Source organism: Anser anser (assembly GCF_964211835.1).
Source record: "Anser anser genome assembly, chromosome: 22".
NCBI lineage: Eukaryota > Metazoa > Chordata > Aves > Anseriformes > Anatidae > Anser > Anser anser.
Window position 1 is genome coordinate 3,539,300 of NC_139743.1, and position 27,205 is coordinate 3,566,504.

Sequence of the window (27,205 nt, forward strand, 5' to 3'; positions counted from 1 at the left end):
CCGGCCGCACCAGCCCTCTCCCCACTCGTGAGATGGGAACGCGGCACAGCGGAGGGGGTGGGAGGCTTTAAGTGACTCGGAGAAGCCTCCAAGCAAAAAGTGCTGCCAAAGAACTGTGAAGCTTTAGGAATTACAGCACTAAGCCACCTGGGACATGTGCATATTGACTTAGACCCAAGCCTTTAATAAGGCAGCTAACAGCATTGCTTTTACATTCATCCCTGCTACAAGCTGAACATGCCCAGGACAAGTTAATGTTCCAGCTACAGCATTCGCTGGGCTCAACGGGGGGATTACCCAGCCTTGTAACTACGGCACGCTCTCGCCTCTTTTTCTCTTTCTTCCCCTTTTTTGTTCCTTGCTTGGTGTCAGGTCAAAGCAGCTCTTCCCTCTCCATGTTTTGTTTTTTGCTTTGCTTGCAGATCACACGCGTGTCTCGGGGACCCTCCTTCACTCCAGGCTGGAGCCGCAGCAAGGTGCAGGCGAGATGCCTCCTGCCCTCGCCTTCTGTAGCTGCCGGGGAAGGGCAGCCCAGGAGCAGGACACTGGGGCACTGCTTTATTTCAAGACCTTTTAAAGGAAGCAAGGAAATGTCTTCGCCACTGGCAGATGGCTCTGGAAAGCCCCAGGGACAAACCAAGTGGTGTAAAAGGCTCCCAAACACATCAGGAGGAGGAAGCGGAGAAGGGCTGAGCCTTGCCAGGGTTTGGCAAGCATGGTGTCCTGGGAGGAGCCCAGCTTCGTCCCACAGCCTGCAGCACTTGGGCAGGAGCTGTCCCCATCCACAGGCTTGGGGTCCTCCCAGGACCGTGCGTTGGGACCTAAGGGCACCGGGGCCAATTCAGACCCGGGCTGTCCCCACGGCCAGGGTACAGTGGGGATGGACATCAGGCAGCACAGGCAGGTCCTGCTTTGAAGTGTCGCCTTAGTGAAGCTACACAGAGGGCACCGATCCAGCCAGAACCCAAAGTTCCCCATGCAGAGCTGGGCTGCCTGTGAGGGCTTTGCACCAAACCCGCCCCTGGCCGCAAGGTCTAGCATCAGCCAGCAGAGCCCCACGACCTGAATCACGGAGACTTTCATGCAGCATCACCTCCACACCTGCTTTTTCTTAACACCGATGGACCTCCTGCTGGTGTCCTGAGCTGGCAGGAGCACCCCAAAACCCAAGTGCCGCCTGCCTGCAGCTCCCGGGGCTCCCACGGTGACCGCTGCACACACAGCTCCATGTCACAGCCCCGCCGTGCCGGCACCCAGCACGGAGAGGTGACAGCAAGGGGCAGGAGGAGACTTCCACAGACATGAACAGGGGCTGGAGCACATTATCAAGGTGCTGCCAGTCAAGCTAAGGAGGGGCAAGAGGGAGAGCAGGCAGAGCCGATGCTCGGCAGGCACCGCGCAGCTCGGTGCGAGCACCCGGCCCACCTTCGGGTACCCTCCGCGGCACGCGGGGAGCCGAGCGCCGGCAGGAGCAGGGGGAGCAGCGGCAGCGAGCGCTCCCCTGACCCGTGAAGGAGGGGCCCGGGGCTGCCCCCGGCCGCACACATGCTGGCTGTCAGCTCCACGCAGCCCCTGCGCCTGACGCCAGCTTCTCCCCCGGCCCTGCGGCTGCGCCGAAACCCAGCGCCGGGAAGTCCCCTCCTGCTCCCCGCGTAGCATTTTATCTTAATAACATTTTATCTTGGATGACAAGCCTGGGTAATGTGGTTTAAAAGCCACGGCTGCGCTGACACTGTTATGGGGGAGAGGGGAAAAAAAATGCTCTTTTCTCCCGTCTGATACATTTGCTAAGGTCACAACTTTAAAACCTCTCACTGGGTCTCGCTCGCCTCGCGGGGAGGCTGCTTTGTGGAGCTCGGAGGGAACGGCAGGAAGCTCAGGCCCTGCTCCTCCCTCCCGTTCAAGGTCTGTGCAATAAAGGCTCCAGCTCTCTCTTCTCCTTCACAGTTCTTGCTGGGGGAAGGCTTCTTTTTATCCCCCTGCTCCACGCACCGAGCGCTGGAGCTTTGAAGGGGGAGCTGCGAGACTCTCCTATCTCCGAGCCCCGTCCCGACAGTGGGCACACACGTGGAGGGACCCTCACCACAGCCCCATGCCCTGCTCAGCCTGGGCTCCAGCAATCCAGCAGCACCAAACCCGCAGCACCACGCTCTGGATCCATCCCTCCAGCACCCAGAGCCCAGCAGCAGCTCCGAGCCCCCTGCGAGGGGCAACGCAGGGCCAGGGTCCCCCCTCCTGCCGCTGAGCCCTGGCACGAATCCAACGTCCCCAGCACTGAAACTTCTCCGGATCTCGTGCCGTGCTGTAAGCACCGCAGCGATATTGCCCAATCCGTTATCGTTAGGGAGACGGCTATTCTGCTCTAATTGCCAGCGTCTCAGGGAAAACATGGCAGCCTCCGCCTGCTCGGAGCAGAACCAATCTTAACACCTTCACCACAAAGGGTACACGGAAAATGGAGTAAAAATAGCTATTAAAACAGAGAGACACCGAAGCAGAGAGCCGTGGGGACCTGGAGGCTCTGGCCTGGGGGAGCGCAATGAGGGTTAAGCTCTAATTTAAGGTCAGGCAAATCCTGCTATGATTATTTGTCACCTCGACCAGACAGAGCAGGGACTTGGTCCCCACAGCCCGGCAGGACCCGGTGAGCGGCGGGAAGAGCTGGCACCAAGGGAGGATTCAGCCCCACACCACAGCCCGCAGGGATGAGGGCAAGAGCCACTGCTGGTGCCCCAGGAGGGACGGGAGCCTCCCCCTGCCCCAGCCTGTCACTGTCACCTCTGCTTCGCTGTGACAGACAGACAGGCCCCAGCTCCCAGCACCATCAATTATTTACATGCACTATTTCTGAATATTGATGTTAAAAGCACGTTCCCGGCCTGCCCCTCACTTGCGTTTCAAATGAGGTTTTCACACCACAAGGACCCCAGTTCCCGCGGTGCCATTAGGGGCTGCCGGTCACCCAGCCCCTGGCCAGGGCGTGCAAAAAGCAAGGCTTATTTCTGGCTAATGGCACCAAGCAGCGCTTCTCCCTCGTGCTGAGGAGCTCTGCTTTTCCCCCTCAGCCCAGCCTGGTGCACACCCACACCAGCACCGCCACCTCCCGCAGGTTTTGGGGCTGCCCCCTTGCCCCCACTGGCACCGTGGGGAAGAGAGGGCTCACATCGCTGAGCCAAAAGGAGCCTGTTCTCCCCCTCTCTTTCCTATAAGAAAATATTTGTAAATAAGTGTTTCCTGCTTCTGTTTATATGACTTTAAAAGACTTTAAATGGAAGCCTGCTCCCTACACTGTATCATTACCCTTCATTATTGCAATTTTCCAGAATTTAGGTGGCTGGAGACAGAAAACAGAGGATGATACGCCACTCCGAGAGCAGCGAAAACAAACAGAGGGAGAACAATCACAAGCCGAACTCAGAGCCTTCTGACCAAAGCACTCCCACAACCTCCGCAGCCGATTTCCTCCCCCAGCTCCCCGGCGGCCACCCAGGGCTGCTGGACCCACGGGAAGGGCACGAGCAGTGCTCAACGCTGCCCGGCTTCTGTGCCCAAAACCGGTCACCTGCCAGGGCTGCACCCACTTCTAGCATGCACCAGGAGATGCAGCACACCATCGGGACATGCTCGTGTCCCCAGCGGTCCACCCCATCGGCCCAGGACCTCCGCGTGTGCTGACCCCATGCTGGTGATGCTGGGCACGCAGCAAGCGCTCGCTGCGCAGCACCGGCGCAGTGATTAGGGTCTGTGCTCATAGACAAACAAGACGCGATGTTGCAGCCTGCCCTTTCCTTTAGGAAGCGAGGCTGACGCCAAAATGCACGTGGCTGCTGAGAGCAGAGCGCCCCAGCACGGCGCGTGCAGCAGGTCAAAAGGCCCCGATTTGCTCCGCAGGGGACGAAGACACAGGTCAGCAGGAAGGGTAAATCAGGCAATAAGGAGCTTGGCAGCAACAGGACCAAAATGAGAACATTTTGTCTAGTAATCACGAAAAACCCTCTGGAGGAACTAGACAAGCCCTGTTGCGTGGAGAAGACAAATTATTGGGCTGGCATTCAGAGAAAGAGAGCAATTCAGACCCTAGACAGCAAAAATGAAGAGCAAAGTACCGCAGCCACGTACAAATTCAGGGAGCGGGGTGACAGGTTCGAAACGCCCAGGCTCACTGCTGCACCTGGTCCATGTCCCCAGGCTGGGGGACCTGCAGCATCACGGGCTGGGGACGGGAAGGTGCACCCACAGCACCGCATCCAAAGCTGGCCCCGCAGCAGGCAGCCCTATTCAACTGCCCTGCATTGAGCATCCATCACACACGGACAGTTAAGGTGTTGCTGACTCCGTTTTCATCATCATTGGATGCTGGAGCAAAGAACGCTTTTGCTGTGACCGTCACAAACCTAACAAATTGTTGAAAAGATGGGTATTGTGCTACCGAAGAAATCGGTGATGGAGTGATGAGCAGCTGACAAATGCCCAAGCAGGGACAGCTCTTGTTGCAACAGGGAAACGCTCCAAAAAGAAATCTCATTTATAGATCATTGCTTTGATGTCTCAGGCATCTTTTTGTTTTGCATTTCTGTTTTATATAGCCTTGCTTATTGCGCTGATATTTCATCCTGTGGATTCATCTTGGATCATCGTTAAGGTTCCTTCCCTGCTTGCAGATATGCCTCTGCTTATCATAAAAATCTATGTCGAAATTTCAGATTAATTAAAAGCTGTAAATTGTGTAGCCAGATGCTCTAACTCACACCTTCACCCTTCCAAAAAAAAAAAAGGAAAAAAAAAAAAAAAAGAAGATGAGGAGAACACGAAGGCCTCCCATGTTTACAGAGTAGGGGGATGTTGCTGCCTTTCGAGAGCCCTAGGAGCTGGTGTGTGCCAGGAGTTATGTCAAAATCCACCTAAAGCATTTTTCTGGTGTCACCCTGAGCACTGGAAGGGGACGGACATGACTTGCCCCCAGGGACATTGCAAGCAGTGCCCAAGGACATCCAAGTAGCTGGGACCACTGACTGCTCGCTGACAAAGCGCTGCCCAGCTCAGGTCTCCGGTGGTGTAAAACAGGCTGAGAGTCGCACATTGCACCCTGCGCTCCCCAAATCCCCTGCCCCCCAAAACCCTCCCAAGGTTTTCCCTTCCCTTCATTCCACCCGGACAGAGCCCATTGCGGAGAGCTCTGGCTCAGTCCCTCCAATTCCTGCCAGCCCCGAGCTCCGCTCCCTCCAGCTCTCCTCCAGACACAGCACCCGACGTCCCTCGTGCTTCCTCCCTGCCCTCTTCCCATCACTCCAGGGCGGGTTAGCAGAGAGGCAGGCACCAGCACTGCTCAGTTCGTGAGCTCCTACCTGCCGCAGATCTCTTAATGCATTTCTTGGCCAAGGGTTACGAGATTAAACACTCCATAGAAGGCGAGCTGACACAAGCTGACAGACCCGAATCTTCTGCACATGCATAAGTGCCAGTCCTCATCACAAGGATGCTTATTTGCCAGCCTCATACCTATCACTTTGGCTGGGAGTCAATCTAAATAAAGCAAATTCACTTGTTCTGATGGGGAGAGGGAGTCACTGGGCTGTCATAAGCTTGAACTCAGCCTGCATCATTTTAAAGTGGAAGGTGCTGCAGAAACACAAAGTACTTCAGCCTCCCGGGAGCAGGAGGAAGGAACTTTTGCTTTGTTTCAGAGAGACTTGTGCAGGTACCAGGACACAGCAGCCATCCCCAGGCCGATGCTGCACAGAACCCAACCTCTAAGGACAGAAAAGATCCCAGGAACTGCACCCAAACCCCATTTCTGCCTCCAGCAGTGGGGCCCTGGGGCCCAGCCATCCCCTTTCCCTCTCCTTGGGACACCAGAGGTGAGGAAGGAAGACCCCTGCACACTCATCCTCCCCACCTGACCCCCTCCAGACCACAGGATCTTGCACCCTGCCCTGCTCAGACACAGCCCAGCCTCCCCCTCTTCCTCCCGACAGTTGGCTGCGAGGATTAAGACTCATTTCAAATGAAGTTTTCATTATTTTCCGCTCTCCTTCTTTATTCCCAAACTCATTTGCATTACAAAAAAATTAAACAAAAGCTGCTTTTTGAATCTCCACTCATTACTCCCATTACATTTGTTAACATCATTATCTTCAGCTGAAGATGGCAACTATTATCAAATGTTGCAGAGCTTTTGTAGACCTCTTGCTATATTACTCTAGAAAATTGCTTTAATGCTTATGCTTTTAGTGGTTTTAAAAAACTAGCTATAGCATTAGAAGCCATAAAGAAGATAAAAAAAGTGCATCGTTTGATAATATGTTCATTTTTCCCCTTTACATTGAAATATAAATACATGGTGGTAATGCAGGACACAAAAGCTTTCCCTCTACTACAGAGATCTACCATGGATCCTTCTACTTGACCCTTGGGTTCACCCTTCCATCTCCTCTGCAGCTCCTCCTTTCTCCAAAACACTTTTATTCAGGAAGAAGTATCGCAATAAAAGCTTGGATTAACAGAAACATCTCCCAAACACGACGCAGTTTGCTTTTTCCAGATTTCAGCAAAACAGATTTGGTTTGCAAGAGGAGATACGTGGCTAATGGCTCAAGCCATAGCTGCTGAATCCTTATCTTTAGGGAGAAAAAAAAAAAAAAAAGCCCGGATCAGTAGTACTACTCAGGGAATAGCACAGGCTGAAACTGCTCTGGCAGAGGGAGCGTGGTAACGGGGGGCCTTTGGAGCAAGCCCGGAGCCCCAGGGTGCTCTGAGTGTCAGCAGGCTTGAGACAGGAGAGATCGGTGCTGGAGCAAGAGAGTTTTTTGCCTGATTTTAAACACAGATTAAAGAATTGAAATTTTCATTCTAATTAAATACAAACCCCTGTAAGTCGGAGCTCCTAACCTCTGGGACGTACCCAGCTCTCCAAACAAGAAATGATGGGTTTCAGTGGGCCCTGTTAAATGCCAAGGAAAGCAGACAGAGAAAGGCTGTGTTCCCACAGATGAGCCCCTTGCAGAGGCCGCAGGCACATGAACAACCCACGGTCCTGACTTCTTGGGTGGAAACGTGTCCGAGGCTGGGGGCGTCTCAACACACACATCACAACAGGTCTCGGGATGTGGTGGAGCAGCTGCAGCGGGCAGGAGCGAGGGGGAGAGGGCTTCCGAGCCTCCCTTTCAGGGAAATTGCCTCTCTGGGACCTCCACTAAAATGAAGGCATCCAGTGTGTCAGAACAAGGGACAGAGTCAGAGTGCATCAGGGAAGAAGAGGGAGAGGCCAGGAATCTCGAAGGTGGCCAGGAAGGATTTCTCTGTGGCTCGAGGCAGCCAGGGCTGGGTCCGGCCCCTCCGCCAGCAGCAGGAGCTGATTTATGGCGGCTGCAAGAGAGGTCAGAGCTCGAGAGGGTTTCATTGATCAATTAATTAAATTGAAACAAAGCAAACATAATGAACGTAAAAATTTACAGCCTCTGACATGGGTAGAGATGCACCCTCAGCTGAGACAGCTCCAGCACTGCCCTCTCATCTCTGCCAACAAGGCCAGGAGGGGCAGGGACCCCCGGCCGGGCAGGACACAGGGGCAGGGGCAGCAGCATCACCACCCCAGAGCTACCAGCCAGGGACCAGGACGAGATGCACGACCAGGACAGGCAGCAGGAGCTAACTCTGGAATAACACAGCTCCAGCTGATTTCATGGCCTGCATCAAGGGTGCAGGACCGGTTTGTTTCTGCCAGACCATCCTATCTGCAGCACTAATGACAGCAGTGGTAATAGCCAATTTCCAAGCCTGAGACGGCGCAGAGGTGCCAAATCCTGCCAGGAACAAGCCAGGACGCAGGCCCAAGCACAGGATGTGACACCGAAATGACCTGCTTTAACCATGCATGAACACAAACCATACAAGCCTATGATAGAAGTTCATGCTTGGCCACACAGCCCAGGAGACCCACACAAACAGATTTAAATTATCGCTTGGTTTTCCATCAGGCCTTTGGTGTTGATTTATGCTTCCCAAACAAATAATTACAGTCTTATCTCCATCACACAGCAGCATTAGTTGCAATTCATCATTTTTAACTTCTTTGTTTCACTCATTGTCTACATACATAAAAATAAAGAAAAAATTCAGCCGTTCCCATCACGTGGGATGCTGGCATGGCAAGAAGCTCTTACCAGCACAGTGGAGGTGGGCATTTGGTTAAACCTGCTCTCCGCTACAACAAACATAATCACAGCACAACTCTTCCCATCGGGAAAGAGGAACATGCGTGCATGTGTAATGGCTTCTAGAAATGAGGTTTGGACCTGTGAAGAATTTGGATCCACGTTGCTCAGGGTACAGAAGTGGTGCTGGAGGACTCGGAGGCTTAAGCATGGACACGATACCGAGCACCCATGTGGAGAGCACGGTGCAGGGCTGCAGGCAGAGCTTCCTCAGCTCGGTGTCCAGAGCTCTGGAGTGCACACTGTGCCTCCTTCCCTTCCCAGCACGTAATCAGGCGATCCTGCACCGAGTTTCAGGCACACATTATGCAGCTGCAACCTTGAGCCGGTGCCCTCAGCATCCAGAGCACCGGAGAAGCAGAGCAGCTGCTCCCACGTTTGGCGGATGGCGGGGAGGAATCCTGACACAGTCATCATAAAACCTCGCCTGCAATTGATCTTATCCAGCAAGGCAGGACGGGGGTAACTATAACTCACGTGTAATCACCAGATATGACACGACAGGTTATGCCAGAGCTCTGCCAAGAAAGATCACAGCGATGATTATGAAGTTAATTCCTGACACCACCATGCACGCATCGTACATCTATTGCATGCAATAGCCATAGCTCTTGTTTAAACAAGGGGCCGTGCCAGGATGTCTGATCGATTATACAACATCAGGGCTCGGGGAGCGCCGCTAAGCACGTGGAAGTGGGCCAAGAGGCAGCACAACATCACCTGGGGGAGCCAGCGGGAGCCACGCACCTCCTGCTCTGGGGCGCAGTGGGCAGGAGTCGGGGCCAGCTCCAGGGCCAGCTGTGGGTGTGCTGTGGCTGCTTTTGGGCATCCCAAAGGGTCCTGGGGCACCCACACCTCTCCACTTTCATTTCTCAGTGAATGCTCTGAGTTTCTGCCCCAGCCACCCCGGGGGGCAGAGGCTGGCTGCTTACATCAGGAGGCAAAGGGAGAGCCGCGTGGTGGTTTTGTACAGCCCAAGAAAATATTGATGGAGCTGTTTGCGGACACTGGGCTTTGTGCAGGTTTTGTACCGGGCTGCGCAGAGCACGGAGAACAGCACAGGAGCATTAACTCTTCTGTGAGCCCGGGAAGCATTTAAGAGACAGCACCGTTAAAAAACGCGCGATGATTACAGGCACCCATTTAGCGTATAATACCATTAAGTTCATCGTGTAATGCTACAAAGAGAATGCAAGCGATCCAAGGCAAACGGACATTAAATGACACACAACAAGCAATTTCCAGTGGTGTCACCAGCCTCCACTGCCTGCAGCGCTCTGCTCCTCCAAGATGCAAATGAGAGCTGCTTTGCAAGGGGAAGCAGCTACAAGTAATCAGGCAGGGGCTGGAGCAGGCTCTGGCAATAACCAGCACAGAGCTCCTGGTTTCAGCCACGACCAAAATTCCCCAGCAACGGGGACAAAAGGCCCTGTGCTTCCCCTTAATGACACACCAAAGGTCTCGGTGCAGTCGTGCCAGGTCTGTCCGATTGACTCGTCAAAATCCCCAGGGCCTGGCAGCTGGGTTGTTGTGCAAAGGGTCAAGGCTGGACCCTGAGTTAAGCAGCACGAGGGGTTTTGGCCAAGCTGAGCACCACACGTGGGGCACAGCACCCGGGCAGAGGGAGCTGGGAGCACAGAGGGAACCGGGTGGCCGTGACTTGCAAGCAGCAGGAACAGCCAGAAAGCGGCAGGCTGCAGTTTCAGAGCTGCTCCCAGCAAAAAGACCCAGAGCAGGCGATGGGGGCTCTGGAAACGAATATTAAACAGGGCAGAAAGAGAAGGTATTGCTCAGGAGGAAACATAACAAGGCTGAAGCCCAGCATGGTGCAGCCTTCAGATGAAATGGAGATGAGCTGGGAACCAATTGCTCCCTCTTGAGGGAATTCCTGGCTCGGGAGGAACGTGGGGCAGAAGCACCCTCACAGCACCTTCCCTCGATGCCCCAACATAAAAAGGACCACGACCAGCCCCAGGGGCCAAAGGGGGGCCGGGCAGGCACTGCACACAAGGACTGGGCACCAGGCAGGGGCTGAGCTCTCCCAGGAGCACAGCGCCCAAGGTGGGGGCAAGCCCCTTGCCCCCCATACGTCCAGCCCCGCGCCACGCAGCCCCTTCACAAGTCCCAGCCCTTGGTGCCACGTGGCGATGCAGGAATCTCAGTTCCCAGTTAAAAATAACACCCGTTTCTAGCCCTCAGAGGTGCAGAAAAATGTGACCTCTAAAAATTCAGAAACTGAAAGGCAAAGCAAATGAGTCCCAAATTTGTCTACGCTATAAACGTCAATTTCTTTTTGAAAGAAATGAATGTTTTTGATGAATGTTTTCTTGAATGCCTGCTTTTGGCAGTGCTGCCATCTGTGAAAAATCTATGCCACGCTTGCTATTAAGATTTCATTTCCAAGAAGAGTTGGTAGCTGTTTTAATAAACGGTTAAAAAACTGTCACGAGTCCAAGGGGCCAGCAGCTTGTTTACCGCGAGTGGCTCCTGTCACCCAAAGCACCTTTGACTGATGAGCTTAGAGCTGCCAGACCCCATCCGGCTCCCTCTGCAGCCCTCTAACAAGCAACATTTTCAGAAGCACTTTAGCCGTGTTGGGCACTTAGGAACCTAATCCCTATCGACTCTGAATGAGATTTATATTCCTGAATGGCCAGCTCACTTGTGAGAGAGGTCCCTGGGTCATGTAGAGCCTTTCAGAGATTTCACCCGACATCCCCAAGTCGCTTATTAGCTTTTTAATACCGTTCCTCGACAAAAAGCACAAACTCGCCCCGGCCAGCCAGCCGAGGAGGTGCAATAGCAGCACCAGGGCTACCAAAAGCCTTGCGGAGGGGCTGAGGTCACATCCAGGGGCTGGAGAGGTGTAGAGCCCCCACTCCCAGGCTGGGAAGGAAGCAAACCCCCATATTTTAAGGCTGCCAAGTGCTCGGTGCAGGGGCCATGGTTTCCTACACATCTGTCACAGCCCAAATGGCAAGGTCGAGTGATCCGAGGAGCCCACTTTCAGCGTGCCAGCACCCACCACCGCGGCTCACGAAATGGAGTCCCGAAATGGCTGGTGTATTTGGAGGTCTTGTGCGTGAATAAATCGAGAGGAACAATAAGATCTTTTTCCAGATTCGGCAAACATCAGTATAATAAAAAAATTAATTATATGCTTGAACACATGCACCAGAGCAATGCCCTGTATTTTCTCCTAATTGTTCTCCAAGCCTTACAGAGCCACATTTAAATAAAAATGAAGCAGTTATTTAAACCACAATTAAAGATGGAGCAATTTATTTTTAAACCAGGAATATCGTCAGCGGAGCAGGAGCAGGCACAAGGGCCATGGCCAGGCCGACAGAGGAGCAGACAGGCAGGGCTGGGAACAGCTCTTAGCATCAATGTGTGTCCCAGAGGAGTTGTAGGAAAGAGAACAGTGGTCGTGAGCCCATGGAAAGGGTTCACCTGGGCTTGGACAGCTGGGACCAGCTCGTCCTTAGCACACCTGGAGCCCAAGTCTCCCAAAGCATCCCAGGGCCAGGCACAGGGTGGGCAGCCACAGCACCAGGCTCCATCTCTGCTCCCCTGCTGCCCTCTCCACAGCCCCAGGGTCTCACCCCATGACAGAACCTGGCCCCACAACCCCCAGAAGCCGCAGCCGTCCCTGCCCCGCGCCAGGAGGGAGCATCCTTCCCAGGGGGATGCTGTCGTGCTGCTGGAAGGGGGCTGGGGCGGGAGGAAGAGAAGCAACCACAACAAAAACCCACCCTCTCTTTTCATAAGACAGCAGAATTTATCAGCCTGCAGCCCTTCACATCTGTCTCCTCATACAAAATGAAAGAGGCTTTGAAAAACAGAGGAGATGAAATAAAGCCGTCTGTGTGAGGAAGCTGGCATCTCTGCCACTGTCACTGTCACCATGGTAGGAATAATGACCGTGATTGTTTCTGCATCTGCGTACGCGCGCGGGTGCGCATGGAGGGGGGAGGAAAAAGCACACCCACAGCCCCAGCACCGCTGCTCCCTGGGGACACCAGCCCTGCTCCTGCACCCAAAAGTGGCCTTGTCCTTGTCCCCATGTGTGCGAGTCTCCCCGTGGCCACGCCAGCAGGGATGGAGCGAGGCAGGGCTGAGCTCGGCGCTGCCACGAGCGGCCTCAGCTCCTCTCCATCCCCAGCCCAAGGGCAGGGGGCTCAAGCTCTTGAAAATGTGACTTAAAGAGAAGTTTTGACCCGCGGGGTTTGCACATCACTTGGCTCTGCTGCAGCAATTACTGCCTGGCCGCTGCGGTGGGCGCAGCTCTCCTCGGGGACCTCGGGGTCACAGGGCTGGGCCAGCACCACCCTCACTCCATTAGGGGGCAATTAAAAAGGAGGTATAAAAGGAAAAAGACTGAAGCAGAACATGCCAGCAAGCAGCTGGTGGAGCAAAACCTCTCCCTCTAAACCATTCTCAAAGCCAGCTTGGGCATTTCAGGGAGGTTTCAGTGGTTCCAACCTAAGTGCTTCCCACAGCTTGATCCTGAGGTGATCCAGCTCCTCGCAGAGATCCAGACCCCAAGGACTGCAGCTCTCCTTCAGCAGCAACGTCTGTGGCATGCACGGAAGCATTAGCACTTGGCAAATGCCTCTTGAAGGACACAGGGCTGCAGCCCCTGTAATCCCCAGGGACGTGTCCTGCTGAGCGCTGCAGGGGTGAGGCAGGCACACCACGGCACCACAGCTCACTGCCTGGCTCTGCCACGAGCAGGACCATGAGCTCTTCTGAGGGCTGGCTCCCAGCAGAGCAGCACCTCCCAAGGACCAGCAGCACACAGCCCAGGGGTCCTGAGCTCCCCCAGCCCAGCCCAGCTTGGTGCCAGCACCAGGGGTTCACCCTGGACACCAGCACAGGGCTGCTCCAGAGGACAATGCTCCTCGCCCCAGCTTCTTGGCAATTTCCTGCAAAATTACAATTTGAAATTCAGGGCATAACTGGAAGAAAATCTGTACCAGTGTGCAGAGCCACCCTGGGACTCAGGAGAGTCCACGCAGCATATCCTGCTGTCACCAGCAGACCGTGCTCCTCCATGCGTCTCCTCCTCCCTCTGCTCTCTCCACTTCAGTGTAATTTCTTTCACATAAATCATCTCCTCCTCATGCCAGAATCTTTGCGGGAAGTTTGTGCCCAGCAGGTATCACGGCTGCTGCCTCCAGAAAGGTGCTGCACTCAGGTGCTCCCCTGCGAGGCAGCGAGCGAAACCCCCCTGCAGATGCTCCCCCACCGCTCCCAGCGGCTTCCCAGGGGCTGTGCTTGGCACTGGGGTGCTGCGAGGGCTCCTTCAGCATCTCTGCACCTCTCCCACCTGGAAACTTGTCCTGAACCTCAGGCCAGCAGCAGTGGAGGCAGAACTGGGGCAGAGCACCAGTGGCACAGCGGGAAGGTGTCGGGCAGAGATTTGCAGCCCACCTGCCTCGTGCTGCTGCTCCAAGCCCTCAGCCATCCATCCCATCCTGCACGCACCGTTTCTCTGTTCCCTCCAGCACCACGGCTCCTCGGGGTGGCGGAAGATTTACGCTTACAGGTAGGCAGAGAGATGGCAGCTCCAAGCACGGACGCCCCTCTGTATTTCATGCCTTGGAGCTTGTCAAGCCACCTTTGGCTCGCGCTCCGTCATCCCGCAGGGCTTGGAGCAGGGGCAAGGACATCACGTGGGGCTGGGACGCCAGGTGCTAGATCAACTGCACCTTTCCTCCGCAGGCGACCGTCTGCATCCTTTCTTCTCTGCCCTGCACAGAAAGCAGTCAAGGACTCGCTTGCTCTGATCTCAGATGAAGCAGCCCTTGCGCAGCTCCAACGGCACAGCAAAAGCCGCCACCAGCTCTCCTGCAGGATGGCCCCAGCTCAGGCGCTCTCAGGCAATCCTTGGTTGCAGCATCAGCATCTGAGCTCTGCTGCACGCTAGACGAGGTTGGTAGCCAAAGCTGCTGTGCCAAGTCAGGATTCAGCCGGGGGAAACGGCCTAGGCTGAACCCAGCCAGGCGCAGCCCTCCTGCCCTCCCGCCCTGAGCGCTTTGCTGCGCAGGGTTTCTGGGATCCGAGGGCCTCCTGGGGCCGAGGGCCTGCCACCCCATCCCTCAGCCACCTCCTGCAGCTGTGCTGTTCAGGGACACAGCAGCAGGGCAGACAGTGGCCGTGGCCACACGGGTGCAGGCAGAGCCCCGCTGAGCCCGGCACATCTGGAGGCGATGGGGTGCTCATCCCTCGCTCTCCACATGCATTTTATTTACTTGTTTTAATCCCCCCCCCCTTTTTTTTTTTGGTGCGTGTGTGCATGTGTGTGAGATCGTCTCCAACGTGACTCTGCATTATCAGGGCTATAATGAGTCCTTGTTAAAATGGATTTGATGGAATAATTATATTCCAGAAAAAAACCTGCAGGAAAGCTCTCTCCCCTCTTAAAGGGCAGGATCATCAAACGTTCGCACCACATTATTTGCAGTCACACCTTCTGCTGCATCTGCTCCTTTTAAAATCTCTAACTCCAATCTGATCTGAATATATAAATCTGAATTATCACAGCAAAAGGAGATGTGCTCACACCTTTTTTTATCTGTTGCCATGGCGATTAGATAAAATTCACGCCAAGTCTCTGGGGAAGGATGAAATGATTTCAGACAGAATCTCACCCCACTTGGTGAGAATAACGCCTGGAGCTACTTCCCTCTGTAACAGGTCTGGGCACATGTCGCAGCCAGGGAGGGGGCGAGGGGCGGGGGGACGCCGGGACACCTCCGGAGATCTCGGGACCGACAGCAGAAAAGGTCCCGCAGCACCCCCAGCCAGAGCGGGGCCGGACAACGCTCCTCTGAATCACATCAGGCTGCTCCGCCAGGGAGAAGCTGGGAAATCGAGCTGAAAAGGCCAGCTCCTTGCTGGGCCTTCGCCCAGCGGTCCCAGCTCACGTCTCGGTGCTGTCCGTGAGCAGTGCTCCTGCCCGCTGCAGGCTCAGGGCTGCGCCATGAGCGATGGCAAAGCCAAAGAGCGCCCAGGTCCTGGACCACTGGGAGCTGCTCGCTGCAGGCAGCTCGCTTTGAGCCAGCTGGGCTTACCCTGCACTCAGCAAAACCGAATAAAAGTGCTGACAGCCCGTACCTGTCCTCAGCATCTCCTCTCCTGCCCCTAACAAATATCAACACGCAAACAAGGACTGCCTTTCACCTCGCCGTGTTTATTCGGTCCCAGCTTCCAGCTTTTCTCCAGTAACTCGGGATGGATGTCCCCAGCACAAGGCCATTGATGGAAGGACAATGCTCGATTATCCAGGTCCGGGCTGGCCGGCCTCCTGGATCAGCTGCCTTGCCCCCATCACGCAGCACACGTCTGCCGGCGAGGCAGCATCAGCAGCTCCAGTCCCAGCTCCAGAGCATTGCCCCCATAAATACAGCGGGGTTTTAATTGCCCGTAGCCTCACGCTGTGCCTCTGCACTCATTGTGCGTCGAGACAGATTCAAGTGGATTTAGTGTATGGTTGCACTTCTAATATTTCAGAGAACGGGTGGCAGATGTTGCAAGGTGCAGCAGAAAAGAGCGTACACTTTGGGGTGAACGGTCGTATTTAACCATGTGAAAGCTGTCACGCTTCTCCACGTCACCAAACAGCCGCTGGGATGAGCTCAACAATCCCAGAGTGGGACACTGCTGCAGACAGCACAGCAAGGTCTCCTTAAATTAAGATCATATCTAAGCCACTGTGAACAGACCGGCTTCGATACTTTCTGAATTCCTAACAGGCCGTCATTCAAACAAGAACATTCACAAAAACAATTAAAACTTCACAAAACCGTGATTTTTTTTCCCAGTTCCATCCTTCTGGCAGGCTTCATGTTTCAGCTTTCAGAGAGAGGGCTTTGTGGCTCTCCATTGACTAAAGCAGCACATCCAAGTACCCGCAGCCCTCAAACAGCAGCTATTGAGAAAAGCAGCACCCCAAAACACTCTGCACCTTGAGAAGGGTTGCATTTAGACATGTTTCCAGCACAACGTATCGAGTACACGACTCCAAAGCATCAAAGAGCAGCTCAGCAATGGGTTCATGGCTGTAGTAATGCTCACTGCCTCCAATAATCACTTTTTCTGTGCTGCCTTGAGCCCCAGGCCACCAATACCCCAGGCAAGATGGAGACAAGAGCCATCAGCTTCCACTTGTGGGTCTGCTCCAGGGATGCAGCCAGGCCAGAGCCCAGCACCCCCCAGCCATCATTTCTGCCCAGCCCAGCATACCCAGCAGCACTCTTCAGCACAGCCTGGGCAGACGACACATTTGTGCCAGAAAAGGCAAACCGAGGTGTAAATACGTCTCGAATCCCGCTGAGGGATGGTTTGGGTATAACTGCACACGCACACGTGTGCTCCCAAGGTTACAACTGAAGTTTTGAAAAGCCAGCTAAAGCTCCAATGAGCACACTTCAGAAATAGCAGGGAGCGCATTGCTGGAGAAGGGCTGACAATTCCTCAGAAATCCACTTTGTAGCATTTCAGATTTCCTACCCTCATCACCGCCTTTGTAAGCCGCTGCTGGACGCGCCCCCCAGTGCTGCCCACCTACATCGGGTCCACATTAGCATCACCGCTACGTGCCCAGCCCTGCAGAACCCACGACTGCCAAAATCAAGTTACATTCCTGCAGTACCTGGAGAGAGGACAAGTCCGTGCCAGGAATCTCCATTTCTGTGTCACCACAACTACAGCACAGTGACTCTACGGCACCCTCGGTCGCACATGCAACACATCTCCAACAAACCCAAACCACGCACGTGCTCCCGGACTTCACATCGCCCAGCCTAGAGATGTGGCTTTAAAAAAAGCCGTTCACCACGCCGGGTTCTTGGAGTGGCTCATGGCAGCAGCTTCCCCCTGCCTCCCCGCGGAGCAGGAGAGGGACGCGGGCAGCATGCTGCTCAGCTGCATCCTCCCCGGCCTCCTCCCACCCCTCTCCCCCAAGTATACATCAAGATTCATCAATAGCAACAGAGTTTGAAATCACAGCCTCGGTGTGAAGTGCAATCTTGTACACAGCCCCCAAATCTGTAAGCGCTGCTGCTTTATTCTGAATAAGCACTAGCCCACGTTAAATGCCAGAATCCTGTGAGTGGTGCTGCACGTGTGCTACCAGGCTGAGAACGAGAGGCAAGATTGATTTGGATGTGAGCACCAGCAAAGCAAATGGGTTTTTGAAAACCCTGTAATTTCTCTGCAACCCTTGACTTCACTAAACACACATTTTTAGACTATGGCACAGTTAGGTAGGCATTAAACAAAAATGAGCTGCACTAATGATGATTTACGTGCAGGATAACCTTCTATAAAGAATTTATCTTTGATTTCAGGGTAAGTTTCAGTGTTCCCAAGTTAACCAAATAACACGAGTCCCCACCAAAACCCCCCACTGCAGCAGTGCGATACAGACACGAGGCATTTTGCTACAATTGTTTTAAGATCTCTCCTAAAATAGACCCAGTAGGTGCTCCTGAAAAAAAACAGACTTGTCGGGAACTTAAATGAAGAGAAGCCAGGCAGAGGCACCCTCTGAAAGCAGAGCACCGCTGCGCTAACAGCAGCGCTCGGGGAGCAGCACGCAGCACACGCCAGCCCCAGGCAGACCCCAAAAAGTCCCCCACCCATCACCCACAGAGAGGGGGCAGTTTTCAGCCCTGTACCCCCACAAAGAACAGAATGCACACCACAAAGCTCCTGAAACACGTGGCGTGATGGGGTTGCACCTGCAAGACCAGCAGTGCCACAGGAAGCGCGCCCTCCCTTTCACAGAGGGATTTCCCCATTTCTGGGCTATAAAGTGTTTTTTTGGTCAGGGAGAGGGATCGGGACACTACAGAAAGCAAGCACCTAGGGTGAAAACAATCATTTAAACGAAAGTTTTCTGCCACGGAGTGCTCTGGATGGAGGATTTATTACAGAGCCTGCTAGGACCGTGCATACCCTGACGCACCAAGGGTTAGCAGGAGGATGCGCAGTCCTCCACAAAGCCTAGGAGAAAGTTTCAGAAAGAGCAGTGGCTTGCATGCACTGATATTAGGACAAAAAGCCAGTTTCAAGTAAGGCTTGGATTCACTTCTGAAGGAGCTGCAGTACCTCCACAGACCTTTTGTTTCCGGAGGATGACTGGAGGAGCACTACGCAGTGCTGTCGGTACAGCGCTGGATGTTAGCACACCTCTGGCACGAGGGGGCTGGCAGCGCTCAGCACGCCGGCACAGCGTGTTCACCAGCCACACCGCTCGCTCGGAGCAGCAGGAACCCCCTCCTTGCCTTACTCGCTAAGAATTAGGACAGAATCAAAGGCTCACCGGAGGTCAGGAGGAGAGCATGTTTTTGGTAACAGCAAAGCCAGTTTTAGCTCTAGCGATCGCAAGAAAAAAAAATAAGCTTCAGGCAGATACTATATTTGTAATCCAACAGCAAAACATGTTTGCTTGTGTTGACTCTGCACTGTAACACGATTTATATGTTCTGTCTTTAGGGTAATTATTGCTTTAGAATGTTAAAATTGTTCCACTCTAATTAAATCATCATATTAAAAAATCCACCGCAAAAGCGAACTTGGGAACAAGTCTGGTTAAGATCATGCAAGCGCACGGGTGCCCGGGTGACGAACGCGCTGCTCTTCAGACGGAGCGCAGACACCACACTGCTCCCACGTGCCAGGAATGCACTGCAGCACCGGGGGCTGCAAGGTGAGAAGAAAATTCAGGGCAGAGCTGTTAGGATGTGGATCCGTCCCCGGAGCACAATGCCAGCACGGCACCAGGCTCACCCGGGGCTCGGTCCATGATGAGGGGTCTCGGCTGCGGGGTCTGCACCACCCGCGCCTGCCAGCTGCTTGGGGACAGGGACACGGTGCCAAGCAAAGCCCCGAGTTTTGTGCCTTCTACTCCTGAAAGCAGAGCTGCAGTACAGCAGAGCCTGCAGAGCTATTACCAGTGCTGAGCCCAGGCAGTGGTTCGAGCAGATGACGTGCTGTAAGGTGTCTGTGCGCTCCAGCCCCAGGAACCACCACTCGTCCTCCCAAGAGGTGCTGGAGGAGACAAGGGCTGAGCAGCCCTGGCCAAGCACTACTCATTTCATTACAAAAAACAGCTTTAGAAACCACCAGAAGCAACAAACAACTGGCATGCAAACAGCCCACCCAGCTCCACTGCACAGCACAAGTTCCTCGGGGCGGCCGTTTGAGTCCCCGGGGTTTTCATCACCCTTGGGAGCACCCAAAGCAGCAGAGCAGTGCTAGAAATCCCCACCCATCGAGCAAGCCCTGCCAGAGGCAGCAGGGCACTGAAACCCCACCTCACACCCCGTGTTAGGGCAGATGCAGCCGTTCCCCAGGGCCGTGCTGAGGCTGTGGCCGAGCCTGCACCCTGCCAGCGCCTTCCGTGCGTCCTCCGCGCAGCGGCCGGCCTCAGGGCAAACCCCCCCAAAAAGGCTTGTACACGGGCCTCAGAGACCACCCCGGGGTTTCTCACCTAGTAAAACAAAACGGGCATTTCTGTGATACCACAAGACACCCAGAAATGCCAGAAAGGTTTGTATTCAGGAAGGCTGTTTGCTACACCGAAATCTCCCTTCCCGGGCAAAAGGCTGTTGCAGGCGCGGAGCAGCTGCCCGTCATTGCACGAGCATCCTTCCCAACTGCTGCCCGGGGAAGACCGTGCTCCGGAGGCGAGGAGTCTCATGCAATATTTCATCCCAAGACTGTCAGAAGTGGGTCACTGCTGGGGAGGAGGGGCACCATGAACCCAGCTCCTGACCACGGCAAGGGAGCTGGCTCAGCGCCCCGGCTCTGCCGCCCGGCACAGGCTCGGTGCCAGCGCCAGGACCGGCACAGCGGGTGTCTGAGAGGTGTCCTTGCTGCCCCGGCCACCGGCTCAGCACCGCTCCTGGGTGTCACCTGGCAGCCGGCGCTGCACAGACCCCACAGAGCCCCGCAGCAGGAGGAGCGGGCAGCGCTGAGCCAGCAGGTCAGCTGCGCCCCGAGGGGCTGCCACCAGCGAGAGCCACCGCAGCCCTCAGGAAGCTCTTCCCCCTCCAGGTAAAGCACTTTGCTCCTTAAGCTCCTTAGGAAACATCCCTGCAAGGCGGATTAAAGCAAATTCCCTCCCCTGCATGGTCAGCGGCTGGCACCAGGCTGTCCCCCCAGCTGCCACCCCCCGGTGCCCGCCCCTGGGCACGTCCCCACCGCGTGGCCAGCGTGGCAGTGCCCAGCCCCAGAGGAGCATCGGGACTTACTGACCTATGAGCAAATATCAAGCACTGAGCACTCACTCTGGGCAAAATCCTTTAATTCTTTCTGGATCCCCTGGGGAAAGCAGCATCGATTGCTTTGCTATAGCTTACACACGCTGCGCAGGGCAGCCAGCGCTGCCATCAATACAGCCAGGGAGGGAGCCAAGAGGTCACCCCAGTACATGGGGATGCTGGTGGCTCCACACAGTGCTCAGCACCTGCCCGTATCCCTGTGCTGCTTCCCAGCCTGTCACAAGCCCGGCAGGACCCAGCGCACCAGGAGCACAGCACACCCATGTCCCCTGCTCCTTTCCCCTCCTGCTTGGCCACACCAAGGCGCCCAGGTCGTGTCCCACCCAGGGGACCCGCTGGGGCAAGACTCTGCTTTTAGAGGCTCTCTGCTCTCACCGGGACCCAGGGTGCTCAGTACATGCCAAAAATTGCAGGGAACTACCCAAGGGTTGCAAAGTCCCTGCCAAAACACAGGCGCTGCTGTCCCTCCCATGGCCCCGACCCACAAACCACAACAGCAGCGTTGGTGCTGGGTGGGACACATCCAGCCATGGTGGCCAAGTGGCTTCCCGTGCCAACACAGAGGCACAAGATGCCTTTAGCAGAGTTCCTCTTCCCATGGCTGAAGCTGTTGTGAAAACACACGAGGAAGGCTGGAATATTGACTTGTGTGCCACTGACGGCAGGGAAAGCCAGCTGGCTGCGGGTCAGGACAGGGACAGCACGGGCAGGCGCTGCTGCCCCAGCCCCAGGTGCCACACAGCCACCAAGGTGAGCTGGTGCACAGGCACGTGGGGGACATGAGGACAGGACACACACTGCCACGCTTACACCAGACACCCGCAAGCACAGTGATGCTCAGAGAACAGCCGTAGCACCACGGACCCCGAACGCAGCACCACCAGGCTTCTCCAGTACGAAGCCCCAACATGTTCAGCAACAAAACCTTGGCTTTGGCAGCAGAGACAATAAACCACAAAAACATTCTCCGCGACACTCAGCCCGACATGGCAGAGCAGGCCAAAACGTTCCAAGAGCAGGAGGCGTTTTCCCAGCAGCGCCTCTCTTACCTGGGATGATAGAAACGGTGTCTTTCTCCCAGGACACAACACTAACGTATTCCTGCACTGAAGAGGGGATGAGGCACTTGAAAACAGCCACGTTTCCACGCATCGACCTTTGGTCCTCCACCCGAACGGTGTACGGCTCCCTGAAAACTGCGGAGAAGAGCAGATGGTTGGTGGCGTGATGGTGCTGGAAGCAAGCACGCTTCCTTTCGCTTTAATCCCACATCTCACAAACAAACAAACCCACCCAGCCATAAACTGCTTCCATCCACAACACTTGGCCCACACAGAACAGAAGCAGCACGAGATAACACTGCTGCTCACCTTCCCAGTCCCCGTGGGGTGCTGTGAGCCTTGTCCTTGTCACGGGGTGCCTGTGAGCTGCCCCGTCCCTCAGGCTGATGCACGCCCCAGTAGCAGGGTGCTCCCCAGTGCCAAGCCCTCCTGCAGCTCTCATTAGGGCAGCTGGGTCTGCCTCAGCCTCGTCAGCACAAACGAGACATCGCTGTGCCCAGGAACCATCGCCCTGCCCAGGGACAACGGCAGGCACCAGGAACTCCAAGGATGCAAATGCAGGGGCGCAGGTGCCTCCACCTGGGGACAGTAACTGTGCCCTGTAGGACACCTGGGCATTGCCACCACGAGGGGGACAGCCATTTCCTTCATTTAATGACACCCCACGGCCAGAACAAAAGCAGCAGACAAATCTCTTCAGAAAAAAACTCCAAAGGTCACAAAAATAAGATGTTTGCCCCGAGTGGAAAGCACCCCTTGGCGATGCACCCTACCCCAACAAGCAAGCACTGAGGGGTGCTGGAATTTCCACCCTGTCTCCTTGGGGTGCTGGGTGACACCTCCTGCCGGTGTCAGCTGGCAGGGAGGTGACAGCCATAAAGCAATAAATGGCCAGCTGCAGAAGATGCCCCATGTGTGCCACCCCTCAGCTCCCCTGCTATTTACTGGGTGCCCCTGGCAGCGGGGAGGCAGAGAGCTGAGGATGCAGGGGCAAGGGAGAAGCCCACACAAAGGGACACCAGCACCGAAGCAGATTAGGTAGCAAAAGCTTCCTTAATCACACGGAGCCGAGGCTTATTCACGGGCTTTAAAGGCCAGCAGGGAGCACGAGGACCATCCAGCCCGGCTGCTGCCCCTTGCACCCAGCCCCTCGGCTGCCCCCAGCACCCCCAAACCCTGCTCCATGCTGAGCCAGCCCCGGCTTCCCCTGCTGCTGCCGAGCCTCTTGCTCCCAGGGGTGAATTAAAGCCACCACTGGCACACTGAAAGCCTCCCACTGGCTAGAGAGATTTACTCCATGCACTCACTACCAGGTTTCACAAGGCTTTGTGACTTTTCCAATTCCTCATGTTTTTAATTGGGTTTTATTTGCTTTCTTCATACAGCTTTAATTGGTTTTACTTGCATGGCCACCACAAAGCAGGGGAGACCAACGGGGACACAAGAGACTGGGTGGGTGCAGAAGCAGGGGGACGTTTCGCAGCCATTTCCAACCAGGATAAAGCCAAAGCACCGGGAACCACCACAGCCGGGCTGTCCTGGTGGCCCCAGCGCCCCGCACGTGGCCCCGCTGTGAAGCGCCTGCTAATTGTGCCTGCTAATTGCACCTGCTAATGGGGCACAGACGGACAGGCTGCCAGCTGAAGGCCTGCTCACAGGGGGGCATTAAGCCAGGACTGAGCCCTGCCACCAGCCTGCTGCGATCCCAAAAAAGCCCTCAGCATGGGGAAGAGCAGCGGAGGCCGAGCACTGCCCTGAGCTGAGGAGGGCGGGCGAGGAGCAGGGGCAAAATGTGTCCCCTGCAGCACCTCCAGAGCATCCTCACGTGTGAGCCCTGCACAACCACAGCCCCCCTTTCACTCCCTGCCAGGCAAATTTGCAGAAACTCCCCGGTTTTAGCAAATTCGAGCCCAGGCTCACCAGCTCCAGGACCTCAGAGGCACAAGCTGCCCCCAGGCAGGCAGCCAGGCCGTGCTCACCCCGCACCATGCTTCACCCCACGCTGCCAGCCCCAGGCTGGGTGCCCCATGAGACACCCACCCCGTGGTCCCCAGGGATCGAGGGACCCTCACAAAGCCCCGGCACGAGGAGGGCAGCAGCTCCCTGCTGCACGTCCACATTTATTACACCCTCACCATTTGCTGTCCCTCCTCCGCTCCGCTGTGGTTTATAGGTAACCTGATAATGTTGGTAAATAATTCACTCTGGGGAGGGGGGTTAATACCAATTTACTCTGCAGTACAAGGTATTAAAATAAAAAACCCTGTAGTCACTTCTGTCATGTTCCCTCTGCTAGCCCCACTTTTAATAGGTTACATAATGAAGCCATTCCTGGGCTATTAGCCCTCCTCAGCCTGGTCAATAATTTACTATAATGGCTTCTGGAAGCAGCTCTTTGCCATATTCCTCCTTTTTTCTTTGCTTAATAGGCCTTGGCATGATTGGGCTGGATGCGGCAATGGGAGCAGGCAGGTTTGAGAGGGGCCGTGGGGCGCAGGGGGGCTCTGTGCTCCAAGCAGACGTGGCCCAGGTCCTCCCCCAGCCGTGGACACCCTGTTTGTGGCTGGATGTGACAGCGCTGATTCACGGGCGGGTGACCTCTCCTGCAGCGAGGATGCAGCAGCACCTCTGTACCAGGCACTTGCTGGAGGCACCCAAGCCCCGCACCGTGGCCCTGCAGCTCGCTCCACAGCTGGCAGCAGACCTGAGCTGCAGAACTTGCTCTTAGCAGGGGCAGGATGCTGTTCGGCAAACACATCTCGGGCTGCCTCCATCTGTCCCACACCCGGCCCCTTCTGCTCCCGATCACTCCCCTTGCAGCAGCAGGCACAGCCCTGGCTCAGCACTCCTCCAGGCACAGCACCAGCTCGCTGTCACGGCATCACTGCCCCACGCCGGGTACACAGCACAGGAGACCAGACAGAAGCCAGCACCTCATCAAAATCCCCCAAAACCCCAAGCTCCTACCTGCTTTAACACGGATGTTTGGGCTCCTGATTTTGCCAGCCGAGTTCTCCGCCGTGCAGAAGTAGTCGTTGTCGTGGATGAAGCTGTTGAAGGCTGATGGCGAGAAGGGGTAGAGCTGCAAAGTCCCATTGGCATGGACGTGCCGGATGTGGGGCACATCGTAGATGTCGTCGCCTGTGGCCAGGTACCACCGAAGGACGGCGCTGGGTGACCCCGCGGCCGGGCAGGGGATCACCACCCCCACTGTGCTGGAGAAGGTGACCTGCTGGATGGAGTCGTTCACAAAGTAGAGGCTGGTTCCAACATCTTCAGTGAGAGCTGCGGAGGAAGCAGAGGCCGTGGGTTATTACAGATAACTCTCCCCACCGGGGCAGCTGCCCCGAGCCCAGCCCCGACGCACGGCAGAGCAGAAGGAGGGAGCGCAGGGACATCGGTGCATGAGCTGGAAGCATAAAGGCCACCTTCACAGGCCAGCGCTCTTGCTGGCAGCACGGATCATGGACCACGAGTGCCTAACCAGGACGGCTAGGGGCTGTGCACGCACAAGGGGGTGCCAGGACGCCCCCCCGGTGGGGAGAAGGCACAGCGTGAGGATGCCTCCACGCATGGGTGCCCCCAGCCAGATGTGCGGCCCCAGCTGGGGCTGTGCACGCACTGGTGGCCCTGAGCACACGGTCACATCGTGCCTCAGCACCCACAGGGCTGGGGACACCCAGGGGCACCTGCCTCCTGCAGGCAGCTCTGCAGGGAAGGTGTCGGGATGTTGGTGAGCCCCATCTGAGCCTCTCCCAAGCCGGGCAGGAAGGTTTGCTGCTAGCCCCCCGCTCCCCCAGGTGCTGCAGCAGCCCCAGGAGAGGAGCAGGAAATCCGCCTTCGGCCTTGCTGTCCTCTCCTGGGGTCAGAGGGGGGAGCCCAGCCTCAGCCTGAGCTTTCAGCCCTGCCATCCGAGAGGAGCTCTCAGCCACCTGGGTGCCCAGAAGCTTCCCGGGGCACTGGGATGGCTGCAGGGAAGCAGGGAGGAGACCTCTGCACCCCGCTCCTCCTGCCTCCCCTTCCCACTCCAGGACCACGAGCTCCCCTTCTCCACCGCAGCCAGCAAAGCCTCCTATAAATACGGATGAGGCAGCCCCCAGTCACTTTGCTCGTTTTTTTTCTTTTTTTAGCCACACTTTTCCGCGTGGGCGGCAGGACACGGATATAGAAAGCGGCCCTCGGCGGGTGTATTAATAGCTCTGGCTGAGAGCACCGCTCGTGGTGCCGCAGAGCCAACATGCAAATAACACCACGCTGCTGGCTCCCAACGAGCCACCGGGGACCCTCCCTGACCTCGATTCCTTAACTTGGGGAGGAGGGAACAGGAGCAGGGGGGAGAAGGGAAGAGTCTCCTTGCATGAACATCCTCGTGGCCGTGCCTCCGGGGCAGCGCAGCGCAGCTGCTGGACAAGGAAAGGCTCTGGAGGTGCTGTTGGCCACAGCACCAAGCTGCCCACATCCACGGAAAAGAGTTTTGTTTTCCTCAGGCGGGATCAGCGAGCACACCCCTCTCCTGTTGTGTCCCCAGTATGCTCAGTACCATTCTCCACCATGTCATGGGCACCACAGCCCCTCGGCCCTTCCTGCACGCAGCCCCCGTCCTGCCATGAGCTGGATGTCCACGTGCCTTTCAGCACCACTAAACCGGAGGTGAGAGACTCCATGTCTTGCTCTCCGTGTACTCAGCACCAAACCATCACCCAAAGTGACCAAATTTCCTCCTTTGCCTGCTCGGAGCCCGACGGTCCCGCACCAAGGACACCGCAGCCAGAGCGGCCCCGCAAGCCATGGATGTAAGGGACCAGCAAGAGGTGAGGTCCAGCACCAGCACCGCACACAAAACAACACATTTATAGGCTGGCCATGGCAGTGCCCACCGCCCGAGCTGAGCACAGGGGTCCAAGCACACGGAGCATGCTGTGCACCCATCCTGCACCCCTTGCGCACACCTCCAGACGGGTCCTGGGGTCCGTCCTGGAGCAGCAATGGGAGAGCAGCCGCCCCCCGACAGGGAAGCCTCTCACCAGGCACCCCCCGGGGGGCTTGGAGGTAGAGGGGGGAAAAGAGTGGAGAAATACCTCATAAACAGAAATTCAGCTTAGCCATGAAGCTTTTTCAGGTCAAAGGGGGAAAGGGATTTTTAATAGAAAATGGAAGTTATGGGATTGGCAATAGTTATGTGACAGACGCATAGAGTTAAATCCAGATAATCTCCTTTACCATTTAGCATTGAGCACCATCCTAATTCCATGTTTCATAAAACTGTCTCCAAATCACCGAGAGATTAAATATTTAGAAATAGCACCGCAATATTTTTAAACCAGAAATCACTGCTCACATCTGGTCAGATGTGCTGACCCTAACCTAAATATTGAGGGCATTAATTCACAGGAGCCTGAGCAGAGGCAGCTACGGAGGACTCCACACGCGATGGTTTCTGCTGGGGGAATTGCAGCGAGGCAGGCACGCAGCACCAAACACCACAGCCCGGGCTGCTGGTGAGGCAGATCTGCACAAAGCCCACCACGTAGCCGGACGCTGTCTGGCTTGCTCTGAAAGGCAGGTATTTTAAGTTATCGAAGTGCAATCTTCTTAAATTGTACTAAATTGCAACCTAGAGGTATTGAAATATTAA

General features: G+C 55.7%; 1 protein-coding gene across 5 annotated transcripts in view; it reads right to left on the reverse strand.

Annotated features, from left to right (window-relative positions):
• DSCAML1 (DS cell adhesion molecule like 1) overlaps positions 1 to 27,205 on the reverse strand; it is a 103,175-nt gene that overhangs the window by 67,220 nt on the left and 8,750 nt on the right. For all 5 annotated transcript variants that reach the window (XM_083808476.1, XM_083808477.1, XM_083808478.1 and 2 more), the window contains 2 exons: positions 24,538 to 24,855; positions 21,559 to 21,705 (listed from right to left, as the gene is read on the reverse strand). In XM_083808476.1, the coding sequence (XP_083664602.1) occupies positions 21,559 to 21,705; positions 24,538 to 24,855 (465 nt within the window). The remainder of the gene's footprint in view (positions 1 to 21,558; positions 21,706 to 24,537; positions 24,856 to 27,205) is intronic.